The following is a 19,002-nucleotide window of genomic DNA, read 5'->3' as shown; positions in this document are numbered from 1 at the left end:
ACACAAACTCCAGGAGGACAGGAGCACTGTCTCTAATTTGCTTGGATGTTCCCAGTGCCTAGAACAGAGTCTGACACACAAAAAGTGCCCAGGAATGTTTGCTGAATGACCAAAGGAGTTGACTCTGAGCACGTGCCTTTCAGGACAAATCTGTCCCCAAGGAAACTTCAAACAGGAAAGTCTGATTATATTGATGGTTTGGGTCATTAGTATTATTTTCCTGGGACATAATGAAAGGACTTGGGGGAAATCTCTCACCCTAAAATCAAGGCTTTGGGTGGACAGGTCTGTAATCTTTCCCAAATCAGTGACCTATGTTCCATCAATTCAGCAGACAGCCCATAACGTACAAAACCGATTTATTACCATGTCAGGCCATCCACGGACCCACAGGACGGGCACACTCTCATGGCACACTGGCTGGGCTCGGCTCACTCCCCCCATTGGTCTCCCTCCCCAGAGGCTGCTCTCCCCTGTCTAACTCCTAGGGGTCCACCGAGGGTGCCAGGAAGAGCACAGGCTTGGCAGCCAGATCTGGGTCTGGACTGAGCTCAGCTGCTCTCAGCCATGGGACTAGAATTAGTGACTTAACCATCATCCTCGCCTTCAAAAAAATACCTGAGCACTTGCCTGCCTCCCAGGTCTAATGTGAGACTCAAAGGAATGATCAGTGCTCTCTGTCAGCAGAGCCCACCCAACAAGCAGGGATGATAACTGCGCCTCCTCCACCCCCCAGGGTGGGCTTTGAAAGGGCTTCTCGCAGCCACCCACCATCCCAGGGGAGTTCCCACCTTGGGAGCCCATTCTAAGCCAGCGCTGGGGTGAACTTCCACGGTTCCTGCACGTGGGTCCTCAGAAAAGCTGGGGAGGAATCTCTCTGGCCTTTAATGCCTCCTCCTGGCTAAGGGGCTGCTCCAGGGCAATGACCTGTGTCTGGGCACTCCCCAACCAGTCATCTCATCTCTTTGGACCTCTTTTTTCCTGTCTATGAAATGAGGGCGTTGGGCTAGAATGATCACCTCGAAGCTTCCTTCTATCTCTGAAATACTATGATCTGTGCTTTAATTTTTTCCCTTTGCCTCTTGTTTCTCCCCAACTGCACCTAAAATCCTTTTGCCATTAAATTCTCCTTTCTTGAGAGTCAAACATCTGGGCTTTCTAATCATCCCTGGCAGAGGACCACACACTCCCCCGACTGCACGGAGTGTGTCCCCCAGCCACAGTGTCTTTTCAGAACTGATTCTAGCTTTTGCCAAGCCCCTCAATTCACGTTCTCGGTCCACATATCTTTGGGAGGAGGGAGATTTTGCTGTATACTCTCACACAAATATATGTTCTGCATCATAGAACACACACACACAGACACACACAGCTCCCTCCAGTGCTTAAGAATCTACATGCCTGGGCATAACTGTGTAGGTGCAAATATTCTGGGACATCCAAATGCCTATTTTAATGTTTCTTTGTCCCTGCGGTGCCATCTAACTATTTATTTAGTAGCTCGATGCTGTTTGCATCAACAACTTTGCCTTATAGGCTGTTCTTCATGTTTATGATTTTTTACTGTGAAAAAAAATTGCTTGCCTAACATCTGTTCTGAATTTGTTTTTCCTTTCTTTTTATTTATCTAGTCCCTATTGAATAAAATTTGCGCCAAGGACAGTAACTTGAATTGGAATCTTCGGTGTCCTTCAGGATTTCTATACACTTCAATACATCTCTTAATTACTCTTTTTTTTTTATTGTTATGAGATATACATATATATCCATGCTCACACAGGCAGATTGGTTTGTAGCTTACCTCTGCCGTTCCCCTCTGGGGAATAAGTTTTATTAACTGAATAAATTAAATGGGCGGGTATATCCAATAGAGTAGAGAGGTTTATCATTATAGGTTTGTTTGAAAAGATAATTTTCCCCCTTGCTGCCCAATTCCCTCCTTCAGCTATAGCTCTGTTCTGGAGAAAGCTTGACTGTAGCTTGGCATAACCATAATTCACCTGGACTGGAAGGACCACTTCGTCTTACAGATGAAGCAGCTCTTAGGTCGGCTAATGTGAACTCAGACCCACATCCTCATTAACCCCCTGTTCTCACCACTGAGAAACCCACCCGGGGAGCAATAATGCATATTCCCAGCAGTAGCCAAGAAGGCCCCTAAAGAAGAGACCTGCTTCTCCACCCAATACCTCAGAAGTCTGCAAGGTGTAGAGACTGTGACCCCAGGACTCAAGGGACCGGCCCACTGTCACCAAGTTCTAACTCCAAATACAGTCCTCTGTCTACCATCAGTTCCTAGCTCATTCTGGAAGGACTGTCTGCCCCTCCCCTCTCTGTGACCTTTCCCACACTCATTTCGGAGTCTGTGTCTATGTCGTCCAGTCGCCCAGAGACGGACGGGACGGTTTCCCCCACTTCTGGAAGCACTCACTGCTGGCCCCACTCCAGACACTGTCCACTCAACAGACCTTTCAGGCTTCGCCGTCAGTACAGCACTGAGCTGATGGCAGCGGGAGACACCGCCCCTCCCTCCCCTCAAAAGTATCACTCATGTCTCTTTTCCTAAAGAAATTTGGTGTCTAGTTTAGAAGAAAAACACAAATGCGGGTCAAGTTGCACAAGAATGCCAGGGAATGAGTGGCTGAATACTACACGTTGAACAGACAACCTGAAGCCACGAGTTGGGTAGAATCATGAGCCCATGAAGGCAGAGGAGGCTTCCGGGAGGAGGCAGGAGTTGACACAGTCTTAAATAATGAGGAGATGAGGAGGAAGAGAGAACCGTCTGCCCAGCAAGAACAGGAGAGAAAGAAGACATTGGAGTGGAATGGTGGGCCACGGGTTTTGAAGGGACAGGGACCAAGTGACTTTTGGAATGCAAGATAAAGGTGAGTAAAGAGATTCAAGCTTCGAGTCTGGTTTCAGGTCTGCCGGTAGCAGGAACTGGGAAGGTAGAGGATGAGCAGTGATTTCTCAGAACTAGAAAGACAGACTCAAAACCATCTTTCCATTTACTCATATGTATGAGGTGCTCTGCTAGCTTCTTGGGGGTGAAAGGAAACATAAGACGCGGCTTTGTCCTCAGAGAATTCAGAATAGTAAGGAGCCTGTCAAGAAATAAAACAGTGAGCTGCAAATCAAGAGAGCAATGGACATAGCGCTATGGAAACTGCAGAAAGTGAAGGGTCCAAGAAGACCCCACAGAGGAAGGGACAGGTGACCCAACTGTCAAAAAGGTTTTCCAGACTGATAAGACGGAGACTAGGACGTCAGAGGGAAAACCATGTGCAAAGGAATGGAACCACAGAGAAATCGTGCAAACTTGGGAAACCACAAATAACTTTTTTATAGCAACAGTGTACGGCTGTAGTTCCCAAACTGTGTGCTAAGGCACTCGAAGGTGCCACAATGAATTCACAGGGGTTCCTGGGATATTTTAACTATTCACGGGGAACACAGCGACATCTGTTGGTCACGGCGAGAACTACTTTCAATTTGTGTGTATTCTTTTTTCAAACGTCTACTCAGTTGTTAGAACGTGAATACTTACTAAGTTGTTTGGACATAACTGCTTAAAAATGACACTGCCGAGTACTTCTTTTGGCCTTAGGGGGCCATGAAAGATTCCTGAGTCACTAAGTGCCATGAATTAAGAAAGTCTGGGAACCTGGGTGGAAGAAGAGCGGGACGGGGAGAGAGGTCCTGCAGGCTCCCTGTTACAGTCAAGAAGCTTGGGCTTTTTGCTGCAAACAGTGGAAAGCCATTAGAGGTTGACTGGTAGTGGGACAACGTGGTCAGCTTTTGTTTTATGAAAGTAGATTCGGCCTTGATGGGGGTGTTGGTTTGGAAGCAGAGAGCTCTACTGGGAGCTAGCGCAGTACTTCTGCTGAGAGAGGTGGGGCCTGGGCCCTTGGTGTCAGAGATTGGGCCTGGAATACAGCATGCTCCATTAACATTACAGAGCTCCTGCTGTGCGCCCAACACTGTGGCACCTGTTAGACATCAAAGTTAAAAAAAGACGTGATCCCTTTTTAAAGCACTCACAATCAAATAAAAAGGCAGCCAAGGAAACAATTAGAATTAGTGGAGAACTGCCAGGAGTTAACCAGGCAAGAGAAAAAGAAAGGCTGTTCCAGGAAAGCAGGGGGAACAGCATGTGCAAAGGCCCACGTGAAGATGGGAGGTGATGGAGAGTTTCAGTAAAGCAGCTTGATCATCAATACTGGCTCTTGGGTGGTGGGGAAAAGGGAGGGATGTGTCCGAAAAGCAAGGCAGGGGCTCAGTTATGAAGGACATTGTAGGACATGCTAAAGACTCCCAAAGGCCTTGATGGAGACAAACCAATGAGGGGTGTTAAGTGAGGAGTGGTACGATCAGATTTACATTCTACAAAGTCCTGCGTGGATACACTGAGCCAGGGCCCACATATAGACAAGCAGCAGGTCAGGAGGATAGGCCAGAGTGAGGAAGGCATAAATCTGAGTGGAAGGTCCAAAGTCTAGCCAGGGAGTGAAGGATCAGAGACTCCACCAGTACCTGAGGGCATGAGAAAGGAGCTGACCAGGCATGGCAGAGAGGGAAAGGGCTGATAGAAGTCTCACTCAGGCCACGAGGCTCTGGAAGGGTCTGTGAGTTCAGGGTCAGCCCCCACGCATGAGTGCCCTGAGGCTCCCCTGTGCAGGTAATGTACACCCCGATCTGAGTGACAGATGGGAGATGGAAGAAAGTAGCTTTGGACTCCAAGGACTATGACCATCACTGGCTCCTCAAGAAAAGTGTCCCTGGCAGCTTGGGCAGGCTCCACCTCCCAGCTAACGCAAGCCTGCCTTGCTCTAATGACAGATTGGATGGCTAACGAGAGAGGGCAGGATGCTCACCTGAGCCCAGTGGGGACAGACCCCAGGACTGCTGGGGGCATCTTTCTCTGCATGCCGCCCAACGAGGGCCAGCTCCTGTGACAGCCGAATGTCCCCGCATTCCCAGCACGGGACGCCTGCTTAGCTTCCTCTGAACGTTTTGGAGGCGGCGAGTCTCTGACAATCACTATGGGATCTCCAGCAGTCAGTACCCACTCTCCCCGACTTCCACGTCCACAGTCCAGGCCAGAGGTCAGACTTCAGGCCAGGATAGCTGTCACCCTGTTAGCATCCTCAGCCTGCTGGGACGAGCCCTGTCACCCAGGCAAGGATTTATCAGGTGCTCGCTGCTCAGCAGCTGTCAGGGTTGCTGGAGGGCCTCATCAGTTCTTCAGTCTGGAAACCAGAAGTCTCTGGAAGCACATTCAGATTCCTTCTGCTAAAGGCAGGAAAGGGAGTGGCATGTCACGTGATCTCCCGGGGGGGCGCTGCTCACCCAGCCTCTTCATTCCCTACAGAGTGGTGCCAGGAGGGTGCACCCCCCACCCCCGGGTGAGCAGGGGCCTTCACTCCTGATGGGAGGTTATTGTGACCAGCATTTGCCTAAAACCTTACTGTGGACAAAGCATTCTCATGTTTCTCATCTGACCCTCCTAACAGCCTCTTTTATCAAAGAAATTGACTCGGGAAAGTTGTGGTTTGCTCAAGGCGACACAGCTGTTAAATCACAGGGCAGGGCCTTGAACCCAAGTCCCGGCAGTGACACCCCTGCCAACCCCCACCTTGACTCTTGAAAGATGCGGTGAGGCCAATCCAATGACAAACCTTTTTTTTTTCTCTTATTACAAAAGCACATGCACTCATTGTAACCCACTGGAACATTAAAGAGATACGCAATGTGAAAAATAAAAGCCCCGCAGAATTTCCTGCTCCAGATAAATGCACTGTTTGCTAATATATCTTCCTCCAGAGTCTTTCCAGGGCTATCACGAACACACCTGAGCGTAGTGCCTGACACAGAGTACGTGCTCAATAAATGCTTGTTGAATGAACTAATAGTCAAATCGGCTATTGTTTATTTACACAACTGTATGCACTATTTCACACTGTGCTTTTCCCGTCAGCTGTGTAACGTGGACATCCTTTCAGGCTGGTGTCTGTAGGTCCCTCCCAATCAGAGGCCTTTACAGCTCGGTCACCCCTGATGGGGGCAGGCCTTCCGGAACAGGGCCAGGCAGCCCACAGGCCACTAGCAGCAGTCTACCCTGCCTCGATTCCCAGAAGGCAACGGTGAGCTATTTTGGTTGAACTGACTGGTCAGTTAAAAAAGAAAAGAAAAGAAAAAAAAAAAAAGAGCTAGTTATACAAGTTAAACAAGTGTTATTTTTGTCTGCACAATACCTCACTGATTTGCCTAAATTTTCTCTTCAACCAGGTGCTTTGAAGCTGAGTAAGAACACTCTTCTGTGTCTAAGTATAAATGAATAACTGACTAAGAAATTTTGACCCCTCAAAGTGACGATACATACATTTAAATTAGAGGGAAGCAAGAGGTTACCTTCATGATTGGGCTGGGGGTGGGAGTAGGGTGTGTTTTTGGTCCGTTAAACACAAAGCTGCTCTGAGTTTCCACCTTTAAAGGACACAGTCTGCACAGCTGGAAGCCTGGCTGTTTGCCCTCACACACCTGCTCGGCCCTGGACCTGTTCCCCAGACGAGGCCGGCCACTCAGACAAGAACGTATCCACTGGGGTAGACGGGTGCACGGTCGGTGGCCAGGAGCCCAGGCTTTGGCAGCTGTCAGACTGGGATCAGGTCCTTATCTTGGGCAACTTCTTCACCTCTCTAAGTCTCAGTCTCCTAGTCTGGTAAGTGGATGTAATCACTACCCCATCCATTTTCTATGAGGATTGAAGGAGATCATAAAGGCAGTGCACTTAGAACAAAGCCTGGCAGGTAGGAAGCTCTCAATAAACACTAACGATTGTGGTTGCCTCCAAAGTTCTGAGAAGGGTCCTCAGTGTGGGGGTAACTGATGTCCTTCCAAGTCCAACAACCCCCATTTCTGGGCTCTCAGATGTCGGCCTGTGATCCCTCAACAGATAAAGTACATTCTTTACTGGGCATGTTTGCCCTAACAGACTAATAGCCCTAGGTAATGCCTAATCTCACAATAACGCAGGCTGGCTTGTTTCAGACCACCTTATCAGAGTTATAATTTCACAGACCCTAAACTTCTTACCTCACCTACAACCAGTTAGAGACTTGTGCACAAGCCCATCGGGCACCTGGTGACCCGACCTTATAAAAGACCCCAACTTCCGGGCCTCGGTGCTCACGCAGGCACCCCTCGCCTGTGTGGCCCACTGTTGTCTGTAGCAACATACCCCTAATAATCTCCTTTACCATTCTCTTCCTTTATCTCAGGTAAATTCTTTTACCAACATGCGTCACCAGCCCATCACTGATCACCCGGTTGTGTCCCACGACACTCAGGTCATTCAGATGCTTCACTGACTGATTGCACTGACACAAGATGTTCTTTCATGCTTTGTAGAGAAAATAGACTGAAAATTCAAAGACCATAATTCAGTTTCCTTTTTAACTCGTGAGAATGGTAGGATTTAAACCTAGAGCAAACTGCAGAGATTGCCTAGTTTTATTCCCACCTTTCAGAGGCGAGGAAGCAGAAATGCGGGGCATCTAGGGAGCTCGCCTGTGATGGTTGTCAGGGTGAGTAGCTGAGCTGGCTGATCCTGGATCGTGACTCCCGGGCCCTAGTGCACGCTGCTTTGCAGTGCACCACCCACCCCAAGTCAGGAGGCAGTAAGACATCACCACACGTTGACACCAATGTGCAAAACTGAGATCAGACCCTTTTGGAGAAGTACATTTTGAGAGGTAGAATGGCATGAGATATTCACAGGGTTGAGAAGGAAAAAGGTACCCTATTAATTAACACTTTGGAATTACAAATGATAGAAACTCAACTCAAATGAACTTGAAAGCAAAACTAACTGAAGCTTACAGGATGCAAGGAATGTGTACGTCCTCAACATTCTCCCTGCTTGTCTTAAATCTCTGCTAGATCCCTCTGCAGACAGTTCTCACCATGTGGTAGAAAGATGGCTACCAACAGCTCTGGTTTCGCATATTTCCAGTTTAACATCTCCAGGAGAAAAATAGAGCTTTCCCCACGCAGCTTCGATGTTTATGCCTGTATACATGTCCAATGAAGAATTCTGACTGGCCCTGACTCAGTCATGTGTCCATCCTGTGGACCAGTCACTGTTGCCCAGGAGATGAGATACTATGATCAGCCATGCCTGGATGGTGTGTCCATCCCCATGACCAGAGGGGCAGGGTGCTATCATCGACAGCTCACCCAGAACTGCATGGAAGGGGGAAAATGCTTCCTCAAGAAGGGCTGGGCAGACAAAGACTGGAGCCATCCCAGGCGCCCAAAAGGAAAAACAAGCTTCATTTATGCGTTTCTCTGTTCAAAATCTTTCCAGGAGCTTCTCAAACTACAGATGAGTGTCTGTGTAAATATAAATTCACAAGATTATACAATTTACATGTAAAATGGGGCCAGTTTTCTCATGAGGTTCATAAACCAGCTCTGAAGCAATTCTAAAGGAATTGTGACAAAATTGCTTTTAGCATTAGCAATATTACTAGAAAAAAGCACAAAGACTCCCAAGGTGCCCACTTGGAAGGACAACTTTTATTTGAGTGTAGAAGTATTATTTTGGGTTTTTTTTTAAATCCAGATTATGTATAATTTTGGTAACAACTAAATCAATACAAATATATTACCAAAATATGTCTGCACCCCAGTGTAAATGCTTTCCTTTTAGATCTAAGAATTTAGAGAAGTGAGAATGGGCGTGAACTTTAGTTAGATATAGAGCAGGGTTTTTAATTTGGGGTCTGTGGGTCGCCAACCTGGTTATTGTCAATCAGTCAGGATCCTCTGGAGAGCTTATTAAAATTAGAGGAGACTGGGTCCCCCTCAAGAGACCCTGGTCAGGTAGGTTTGCGCCAGGTATCACTATTTTCTGAATACTTGGCAGGTGTCTTAGACCAGCTGTCGATGGTGAAAGCCACTACCCAACAATAGCATTTCTTGAAGTGTAGGAGTAGCATCTGGCATCGGAATCTGGAGGGTCTGTTAAAATGCAGGTTCCTGGGACCCACCCAGGCCTACTAGATCTGCTCCAGTGAGGAGCAGAGCTAGGACTCTAGTTTACTAAGACCCCAGGTGAGGTTTTTGTTTTAGGAATTTTTTTCATTTTTAATTTTTTATTGAAGTATAGTCAGTGTACAATGTTAATTTCTGGTGTACAGCATAGTGTTTCAGTTACACAAACACACACACACACATATATATTCCTTTTTGTATTCTTTTTCATTATTGGCTATTATAAGATACTGAATATAGTTTCCTGTGCTATACAGTAGGACCTTGTTGTTTATCTATTTTATAAATATAGTCGCTAGTATCTGCAAATCCTGAACTGTCAATTTATCCCTCTACCCTTCCTTTCCCCTCCTGGTAACTGTAAGTTAATTTTCTATGTCTGTGAGTCTGTTTCTTTTTTGTAAGTAAGTTCATTTGTGTCATATTTTTTTTTTTGGATTCCACATATAAGTGATATCATATGGTATTTTTCCTTCTCTTTCTGGATTAGAATGACAATCTCCAGGTCCATCCATGTTGCTGCAAATGGAATTATTTCATTCTTTTTCATGGCTGAGTAATATTCCATTGTATATATAAACCACAACTTCTTTATCATTTGTTGATGGACATTTAGGTTGCTTCCACATCTTGGCTGTTGTAAATAGTGCTGCTATGGACATTCAGAGGCATGTATATTTTTGAATTAGAGTTAAACATTTAAAAATTTTGAGATAATTATAGATTTAAGGAAGTTGCAAAAAATATACAAAGGGGTCTTGTGTACCCTTTACTCAGTTTCCCCCAATAGTAACCCCTTGCATAACTATATTACATTACAAAACAGGGAAATTGACATTAATACAATCTGTAGTACTTATTCAGATTTTATCAGGTTTACACACACTTGTGTGTGTGTGTGTGTGTGTGTAGAGTTCTTTGCAGTTTTATCACATGTATAGGATTGTGTAACCACTACCACACAGCCAAGATACAAAACTGTACCATCACTTCGAAGCTCTTTAGTGCTACCCTGTATAGTCACACCACTCCATCACCACTCCCATCCCTAACCTCTGGCAACTACTTCTTCTGCATCTCTGTAATTTTGTTGCAAAAATGTTATCTAAGTGGAATCATATAATATGTGACTTTTCTAGGATGGTTTTGAGAGAACTGACACTTTATACTGTGGAGTCTTCTAATCCATGGACGTGGTATCTCTCTCCACTTATTTAGGTCTTCTTTATTTCATCAGCATTATAAATGGCACTGTGCTTTAATTTTGGTTTCCACATGTTCATTGTTGGTATATATTATGCTACTGATTTGTGTGTGTGTGTGTATTGATTTTGAATTGTACAGCCTTGCTGAACTGACTTATTAGTTCAGGAATAGCCCTTAGGATTTCATATGTGGACAATCAGGTCATCTGAAAGTCAGGACAATTGTTTTTATTCCTTTCCAATCTATATGGTTTTTATTTATTTTTCTTGCCTTATGACACTGGCTAGAACTTCCAATAGTATGTTGAATAAAAGTAGTGAGACTGGATAACCTTGCCTTGTTCCGAATCTTAGGAGAAAGCACTCAATCTTTCACCACTGAGTGTGATGTCAGCTGTTTTTTGTAGGTTTCTTCTAGATACTCTTTATAAAGTTGAGGAAGTTCCTCTATTCCTGAGAAGTTGTATCATAAATGAGTGCTAGATTTTGTCAAGTGCTTTTTCTATATCACTTGATATAATCACATAATTTTTCTTTTTTACAGAGTTTATATGATGGCTTAAAAATATTGAGCCAGCCATGTATACTTAGAATAAATACCACTTGGCTGTGGTCTGTAATTCTTTTTATACATTGCAGGATTTGATTTGATATTTTGTTGAAGATTTTTGTGTCTAAGTTCATGAAAAAAATTGGTTTATAGTTCTTTTTGTACTTTCTTTTTCTGGTTTTGGTATTAGGGTAATACTGGCTACATGAATTGGGAAGTTCAATTATTCCTTTCTCTTTTATTCTCTGTGTAAAATTATTGTAAATTCTTTAAATGTTTGTTAGAATTCTCCACTGAAACCATCTGAGCTGGGAGATGTCTTTTTCAGGAAATTTTAAAGTATAGATTCAATACCTTTTACGGCTATAGGATTATTCAGATTGTTTATTTCCTCTTAACCGAATTTTTAGTAGGTTGTGGTTCTAGGAAGGAATTGGTCCGTTTCTTCCAAGTTGCCAAATTTCTTAGTGTACAGTTGTTTGTCTTAGTCCCTTATCCTTTTAACGGCTGCAGGACCTGTGCCGATAGATGGTTTCACTCCCAATGTTGGTGATTTGTGTAGTCTCTCTTTTATCTTTATCAGTCCTACTAGATGTGTATTCATTTTATTGATTTTCCCAAAGAATCAGGTTTTTGTTTTAATTTTTCTACTGTTTTTCTGTTTTCAGTTTCATTTATTTCTGCTCTTTTGTTATTTCCTTCCTTCTGTTTAAGTTTTTTGTTCATTTTCTAATTTCTTGAAGTAGGAACTTGGGTTTTCTATTTAAGATCTTTTCTCTTTTTTAAGGTAGCAGTTTGAATTTCTCTCTCAGCACTGCTTTAGCTGCAACCACAAATTTTGATGTGTTGTTATCTAATTATTAAATTACATATAATTATAATATAGTAATGTGTCTGTTTTATTTATAGCTCTTTTATTTCTTGCCTTCTTGTGGATTACTTGAATTTTTTTAAAAATTCTATTATGAGGTTTTCCAAAAAATGTTTTTATATTACCTTTTATAGTATAATTTTCTGAGCAGTTGCATAAATATACATACTTAATTTATCACCATCTACTGGTATCAGTGCTTCACTATTCTGAGTAAAGTGAGGAAAACTTATTTCAATTTTGATCCCTTTATCCTCCTTACTTTTAAAATATAATTATCTTCAGTATTTTCTCCAAATATATTGAACACCATGTCAGATGGTGTTGGAATTTTGCTTCAATCATCAAATATGACTGAAGAAATTCATAATTGTTCACCTGCTCCATTGCTCTTCTTTCCTTTCTGAAGTTCCAAAATTTCTTCTGTTATCATTTTCCTTGGGCTCCAGAGGTCCAAGAACCCCTCAAATTTTATTTTTAAGTGCTGTGACTGTCCATTTTTCTTAGGAGAATGTTCACAGCTTTCACTAGATTCTCAAAAAATTCCATGACACGCCCCATAAAGTTTATAAAAGCCTTGGTTTATGGTCTTATTGTGTTATTTTTCATCTTCCCAGCTAAAACCAATTAAAAACTAGTTAGGATTCTTTCCTCTACCACATCTGTTGAAGCCCTGTGTCTCAAAGATTTCCCCAACAGTTTGGGGAAATGTGATCACTCAGATGAATATTTCTGAGTGCCTAACATGTGCCAGACAATCTTTTCCCCCTCATTAGTTAAGAAGGGGAAGCATTAAAACATTAAAGACAATTTTAGCTTATAAAAAGTTCTTAGTAACTCAGAAATCAGAGTAAACTTTACTGCTTTCATGTCTTGTGACTTTGTTTCTTACTGCTCTGAGCTGGATATACCAGCAGTCAAATGATATCCTGAAAATATAATTCCATATACTAAACACATGGCATTATGCAGTGGGCCCACTTGTCATCACTCTGATTTGCTTGACACAGTTGGTAGCCAAGCACTTACAGTCCCTCCAAGCAGGCTTGCCCCCGGACAGTTGCACAACTGATTCCTCTCGCTGGTACATCCTCATCCCCCTATGCCACCCACCTCCCTGGAGTAACTCCTGCTCATCTTTTAGAACTCACTTTGGGAAGCACCACCTCAGGAAGACTTTGTTCTCTCTTCTCCAAGTGTTGAGTTGGGTGTGCCTCCAGTGACAGCCCTGCCAGATGTCATGGTGCATGCTTATTACCTGCTTGTCAGTTCCACCAGACTGTGAGGCCCTTAAAGGCTGTGACTGGGTCTTGGTTGCTTTTGTGCCTCCAGCACTTTAATAAATATAACAAGACATGTCCTTGGGCACCACCTCCTGTTAGAGCTCACCACCATCGCCGACTGGCTGAGCCTTTCTTCCATTCCTTTGTTAGTGTCATAAGTATCTGCTGAGCTCCTTCAGATGTAGGTATGGCAACCAGATGTTCAGCCCTTCCCCAGTAGGTTTAATCTCTCCTGAATTCTCACAAGCATTCATTAATTCATTTTAGACTTTTTCCAAGAATCAACAGAAAAATTATTGGTCTTTTCTTGCTAGAATGCCTATCTCCCCAGTTTTGGAAAATATGGAGAACACTGATCCCTGCCATTTTCCTTCTTGGTGTTACTACTGGATCTTATAAATTCCTTATTATCATGTTTAAATTTGCAGATCTGTCTTTCCTATCAAAGTATGAGCTCCTTAGGGGTAAAGGTTGTATCTCATTCATCCCAGAGTCTCCAGGAACTAGTACAAGGTGGAATGAAGCTCTACTGTTCCTCATGATTAGCACATGCATTTCCTTTCCTTCTCCGCACCTTTATCTTTTAATCTTCATTCTAAGCCACTCTGTATTCTTTTTAGAAAGGAGAAGTGGGCAGATAAATACAACACATCTTTTTTTCTTCATCACCAGAAATACAACACATTTTAAAGTAATTTTCTTATTCCTCCCAGGTACTATCTTGGTCGTCGGATGTTTATTGTTATCTCAGAGCCAGGCATGATCAAGCAGGTGTTGGTTGAGAAGTTCAGCAACTTTACCAACAGAATGGTATGTAATTGTCTCTCCGCTCATGGATGGATGGGGAATCGTTCTAAGATGCAAGGGCTGCACGACGCATCTAATAGGGATGTGACTGGGCCTCTTATAGGGTTTAGATCAGTTCAACTCAAAACCGAGGTCCCCAGTGAATTCAGGTTTTCAAAAGAGATGTACAGGACTGCTACTAAAGAATGACATTTACACTTAAGAAATGCCTCAAGAAAGCTAAAGCTCAAGAGAAGTCGTGGCTGATAAAAATGCTAAAACCAGGAGAGTTTTTAAAGCTGTGTTCAAAGCCAGAGGAATCCACAGGGCACAGGTCAAATGACTGAGGAAGACCACCAAGGTTAATAAACATCAGAGGGAAAGCAAAATTTCAAGCCTCTTATGCTCACATCTTTCCCAGAGAGAATAAACGTCTTAAGGCTGGAAAAGGAAGACAAGCAATGTTTCAAGGGGAATTTGTCTCCAAGTAGCAAGTCTCCAACCCACTAAAGGATGTACATACTCCATCTTTTCTGGGAAGTACATACCCTACTTTTTGATCTTTGATGAGAAATCCCAAAGGATGGAAGAGGGGACAGAAAATGGCAAAGGTCAGTGTTGTCCACATTTTCCAAAAATGAGGAGATAAGAATTCTAGCAGAGATGATCAATAACCATGTTGATTCTTGGAAAAAGTCTAAAGTGAATTAACAAATAGTTGTTTGTGAGAATTCAGAGAATCTCTGTGTGCCTACCTTTTTTTTTTTTTTCTTTTTTCTTTTGTTAAACTCATCTTCCATTCTTATAGGAATAGTAAGCAATGTATTCACTCTTGTTGGATATTTGACAGACTTTTACCAACCTGCCATACATGCCAGGCACTGTCTAGATACTGGTTAGAAAGGGACAGAAAACAGTCTTGTCCTCAAGGAGCTCATAGTCTAGTGACAGAGGCAGAGAGGTTAAGAGACCAGTTCACTACGGTGTGGTGAGCACCGCTGCCCTGCCCAGGATGGGGACAGGGAAAGGCTTACTAGATGTGAGGTGCCTGGGACTGAGTCTTGAAGAAATTAGCAGTACCCCACCCCTCCTGCGTTCTGTTCTAGTTGAACTGCTCGAGTGTTTTTTTCTCATTAAATTTCACAGGAACATATGAAACTGGTACAATTATCATCTGTATTTCACAGACAAAGAAACTAAGGCTCAGAGAGGTTAAGTGACACCCCTGACCATGTGACTCACATGAGGAACAGCAGGGATTCATGTGCATCTCCCAACTCAAGCCCGGGGCTCTTTTTACTGCCACTACAGTAACAGCTGCCTCGGAGGACATTTCTGCACTGTCCAGTTTTCACCGAGTAATTGGTTATTCACCAAAACACATGCATCTTACAGCCCCAGAGCATCGTGCCCAATTCCAGACACCTCATGGCCACTGAAGGTTACGAGGTGACTGCCTGGCCTGCTAACTCCATCACCTCGGAATGAGAGGAGGAATGGCAGAAGCTTAACTACTTCTCTGCCTCCACTTGAGTCTCTCCCCAAGCACTGTGTTGTTATTTCCCTGTCCAAAGTACCCTGGAGAGTTTTTGTGGCCTTGGCATCTTAGAGACTGAGTCGGATGGTCAAGTGCACTCAGGGATTGCTACGCCTCCGGACTCATAAGGAATGTTGATCAAAGAAACAGGGGAGGCCAGTGAGTGCAGCAAAGGCACTCCACTGTCTTGAGCAAGGGTGAGCCCCTGAGCAGTGAGATGGGACGTGTCAGCCATGTGTCTGCACATTGCTTCATGTGACATCCAAGAGGTGACCAAGGCACAGAACACTGCAAGCTGACCTGGAAGAGGCTGCTCTCTGATCAAGGCATTCGGGGCAGACGTACAGTCAAAATACACATTCAGGCAGATGGGACCACATCAAGTTACCTAACTTCAGTCCATTTCTCTTCCAAACTATTTGTCTTTCCTTCCTATTTTTTTCCCACCCCCTGACTCAGATCTCCAGACTTCAACCTCCAGAATATAGTGCCAGTTTCCTTCTTTCACTCAACACAGTGCCCTCAAGACAAAGTCAAGTTCTCCAGATGAGATTTAAGGGCACCCATAATTTAGAGCCATTGCATATGCTCCAACCTCCCCTCTCACTGCTCCCCAGTGTAAGCTGTCACTCCTGCTGGACTGGTCTCTCCATTCTGTCTATAACCTGCTCTGGAAATCCCTGCCCCAGTGCCTTTGCTCATGCTGACACTCCCTCTAGAACTGGAGGCGGCACAACAGTGGGTCATGCATTTACTAGCAATGTAAGCCTGAGCAAATTACTTAACTTCTTTAAGCCTCTCACTCCTCCTTTGGAAAATGGGGATGTGCTCTATCCTACTGAGCTGTTAGAAGGCTAAATGAAGTCATGCATATAAGACAATTGCATGCAAGACAATTGCATGCAAGACAATTTCTCACCGTGCATTAGCTGCTATTAACATGAAGATCCTCCAACTCTTCCACACCCATCCAAACCCTAAGTGTTGTTTCAGGCTGTCCTCAAATCCTGCCTCTCCCACAAAGCCGTCCCTTTCTCAATCCACATTCACTTTTTTCTTTCTCTGAACTTGGACAGCATTTATATCTGCATCACTCATTTTCACAACTGCTCCCACTGTGCCTTCGACTATTTACAGTAAATGAAGGTATGGCTTTCACCCTAACTTGATTAACTTTAAGGCTTGTCCCTCATTTTTACACCCCAGGGCCCAAACACATAATGACTACTCAGTATCCAATATATTCTCGTTCCAACTGAATCAAATCTCTGTCAACTTGACATTCTCCCCAGATGAACTAGGTATTACCTGGAGATTCAATATACACTTCCTCTTGTGGGCCATTCACAAACATGTAAAAAGATCCATCAAAGATGAGATCTCTAGGAAACCCCAATGTTTATAATTTTCCATCTGGGAATGTAGCCACTTATCTTCCGCGTTGTTTATGGTCTTTAAGCCAATTCCACATTCCTGATAAAACAACCCTTAGTGACTCAATTTTTTAAAAACCGTCTTTAGAGTGGGATTTTCTCACAGGTTTTGAAAGTCAAATTAAATTGGGTACTGTGGTTCCCTCTTATCCATATGCTTATTTATCTGCTCAAAGAACTCAAGGAGATTAGTGAGGCGTGATTTCCTATTACTGACACCATGCTGCCTTCCCTCTAATAAGCCATGTTTACTTAAGTATTCAGCCACTCAGCTTTATTATACGTTCATTCAGTAAACATTAAATGCTTACTTCATGCAAGCTTCTACCAAATGGTCTCTTGTGATACAGAAAATATCTTAGCATATTAGTTTGATACATTAAGTGAAAAGGAACTTAAATAACGCACGGCTTCATTCTCCAACTGTGAGAACCCATCCCTGCTCATAAATCCAGGTGTGACTTCCATGTGCCCCTGGTGGAGAGTGACCGTGATGTGAGAGGCTGGGTTTGGCTCTGAAATTTGATGTGAGTTGCAGGCATCCCATGAGGGACTGAGAGAGCACCTTGGCAGATGGTGGGGTGACACCACGGGGAACTCCCCGACGTGAGTCAGCACTGAGCAAATATTTGAATTCAAAAATTGTTGAATGATACATTTTTTTCCAACTCGACAACACTGGGCTGAGCAGTCTATGGGTCAGACCCAGGGTGGCAGTTCCTCTATCTCGCTTTCCCATTTACATTTTTGAGGCCACTCAGTTCCGTGGAATGTCTTGCTCGGTCCTGCCCATTTTCCAAATGGGCTCCTGGGGGCCCTACTACTCCCCCCAGCACTTCCAGAATTTGCTTCTGGTGCTGCAACCACAGTTTATCGTTAAACCTCAATCAATCTTCTTAGCATTTATAGAACCTCAGTTGTCCCAGCACCTCTGGACTTGGTTATTTTTGTTTAGATACCTTTAATTAGCTCCTCTTTGCTATCAGGTACTCAAGGAAGCTCTTTTAATATCTGTGGAAACTGGAGCTGGGCCACGGGACTCAGCAGAAATGGTCATCACCAGCGGTAGAAGGTTTTATTCCTGGCCTGTTACCTTCCCCTGTGAGCTGGGGAAGCTGTGGGGAGGGTGGGAAGAGATAGGGGTCTTTGGCCCATGTTAGGTTGGCCGAGTAGAGTGAGGGCACGGAGAGGATGTATTTCATCACTAAACCTGCTGCCAGGAGCTCCGAGTTCTGGTCCAAAATGATAGCAGAGAGAGCAGATCAGGCTGCAGGCATGCCTGTTCCCAGATTCCATGATGTGTTTATGGAGCAGAGGTGGAAGGTGGTGTGGCCATAAGACGGTAGGGGTGCCAGCCCTCAGGTCCTCACTGGCAACATAGGGGTCACCTCTCCAGGCACATGTCCAGCCACACCATCCACTCGCAAGAGTCACATCTAAAGCCAAATGATGGATTTGGTGAGTGGTTTATTAAGAGACATTAAAAACCCCAGGGCCTGGCTGCCCCAGGTGCAGCCTCTCCAGGACTGCTTTCCCCTTCTCACCACAACAATGTGGGGTTCATGGGACGAGTTCCTGTGAAACCACAGAGCCCTTGGCACTGATAAAGATTACTCAAGTTCTGAGGCAAATAAGTCACTGGAAACCTCGTTGCCCTCTGCATCTGCAGCAGGACCCCATCATGGGGGACAGGAGCACGCTGACCCGTCACATAGCTCACCAACAAGGCCAACTCCATTCAGTGCTCCAGGGGATCAGGCCACCTGTGCTTGGGCCACAGGAACCTGCCTGCCAGCACCCACTGAGGAGAGAGGGGTCCTTGGCCAGTTAGCCGTAAACTTGCCCCCCTCCACCTGCAACTAGTACCTCTCCACTGACAGCTTTGGAAAACTTACTCATTGAGAGTTTCTGATCCCTTTTCTCTTAAATAAAACGTTGAGTAAATTAAAACATTCTAGTTTTCCAGTGGGAGTAGCAAGGTTTAAACTGTGAAAATGGTTTTGGTCCATGACTTAGGGAAGCGCTCATCATTCTGGTCAAATCTTGATTACTTTTTTCAGCTTTGCATTTCTTGAGAAGGGTCTGCTCACATGACAGGTTCACAGCTCCGAGAGAGGCAGAAGTTCTTACCTAAAGCTCAGACAGACCCAGGGAACCAGAAAACACAGGTGTGCAACCTCATTTGCCTGAACCCCTGTCTATTTTGAGGCAGGTCTCTTGGTTTACATGCAACATTGTGCTGTGCACGGGAAACCCTGCAGGCTGTTTCTGATCCCG

General features: G+C 44.3%; 1 protein-coding gene across 2 annotated transcripts in view; it reads left to right on the top strand.

Moving 5' to 3' along the window:
- TBXAS1 (thromboxane A synthase 1) overlaps positions 1–19,002 on the top strand; it is a 141,959-nt gene that overhangs the window by 52,189 nt on the left and 70,768 nt on the right. For both annotated transcript variants that reach the window (XM_074366929.1, XM_010947466.3), the window contains one exon: positions 13,683–13,779. In XM_074366929.1, coding sequence (XP_074223030.1) covers positions 13,683–13,779 — 97 coding nt within the window. The remainder of the gene's footprint in view (positions 1–13,682; positions 13,780–19,002) is intronic.

This window comes from Camelus bactrianus, chromosome 7 (genome assembly GCF_048773025.1).
Source record: "Camelus bactrianus isolate YW-2024 breed Bactrian camel chromosome 7, ASM4877302v1, whole genome shotgun sequence".
NCBI lineage: Eukaryota > Metazoa > Chordata > Mammalia > Artiodactyla > Camelidae > Camelus > Camelus bactrianus.
The sequence above is the reverse complement of the archived record's forward strand: the minus strand, read 5'-3'. Positions and strand labels throughout refer to the sequence as shown.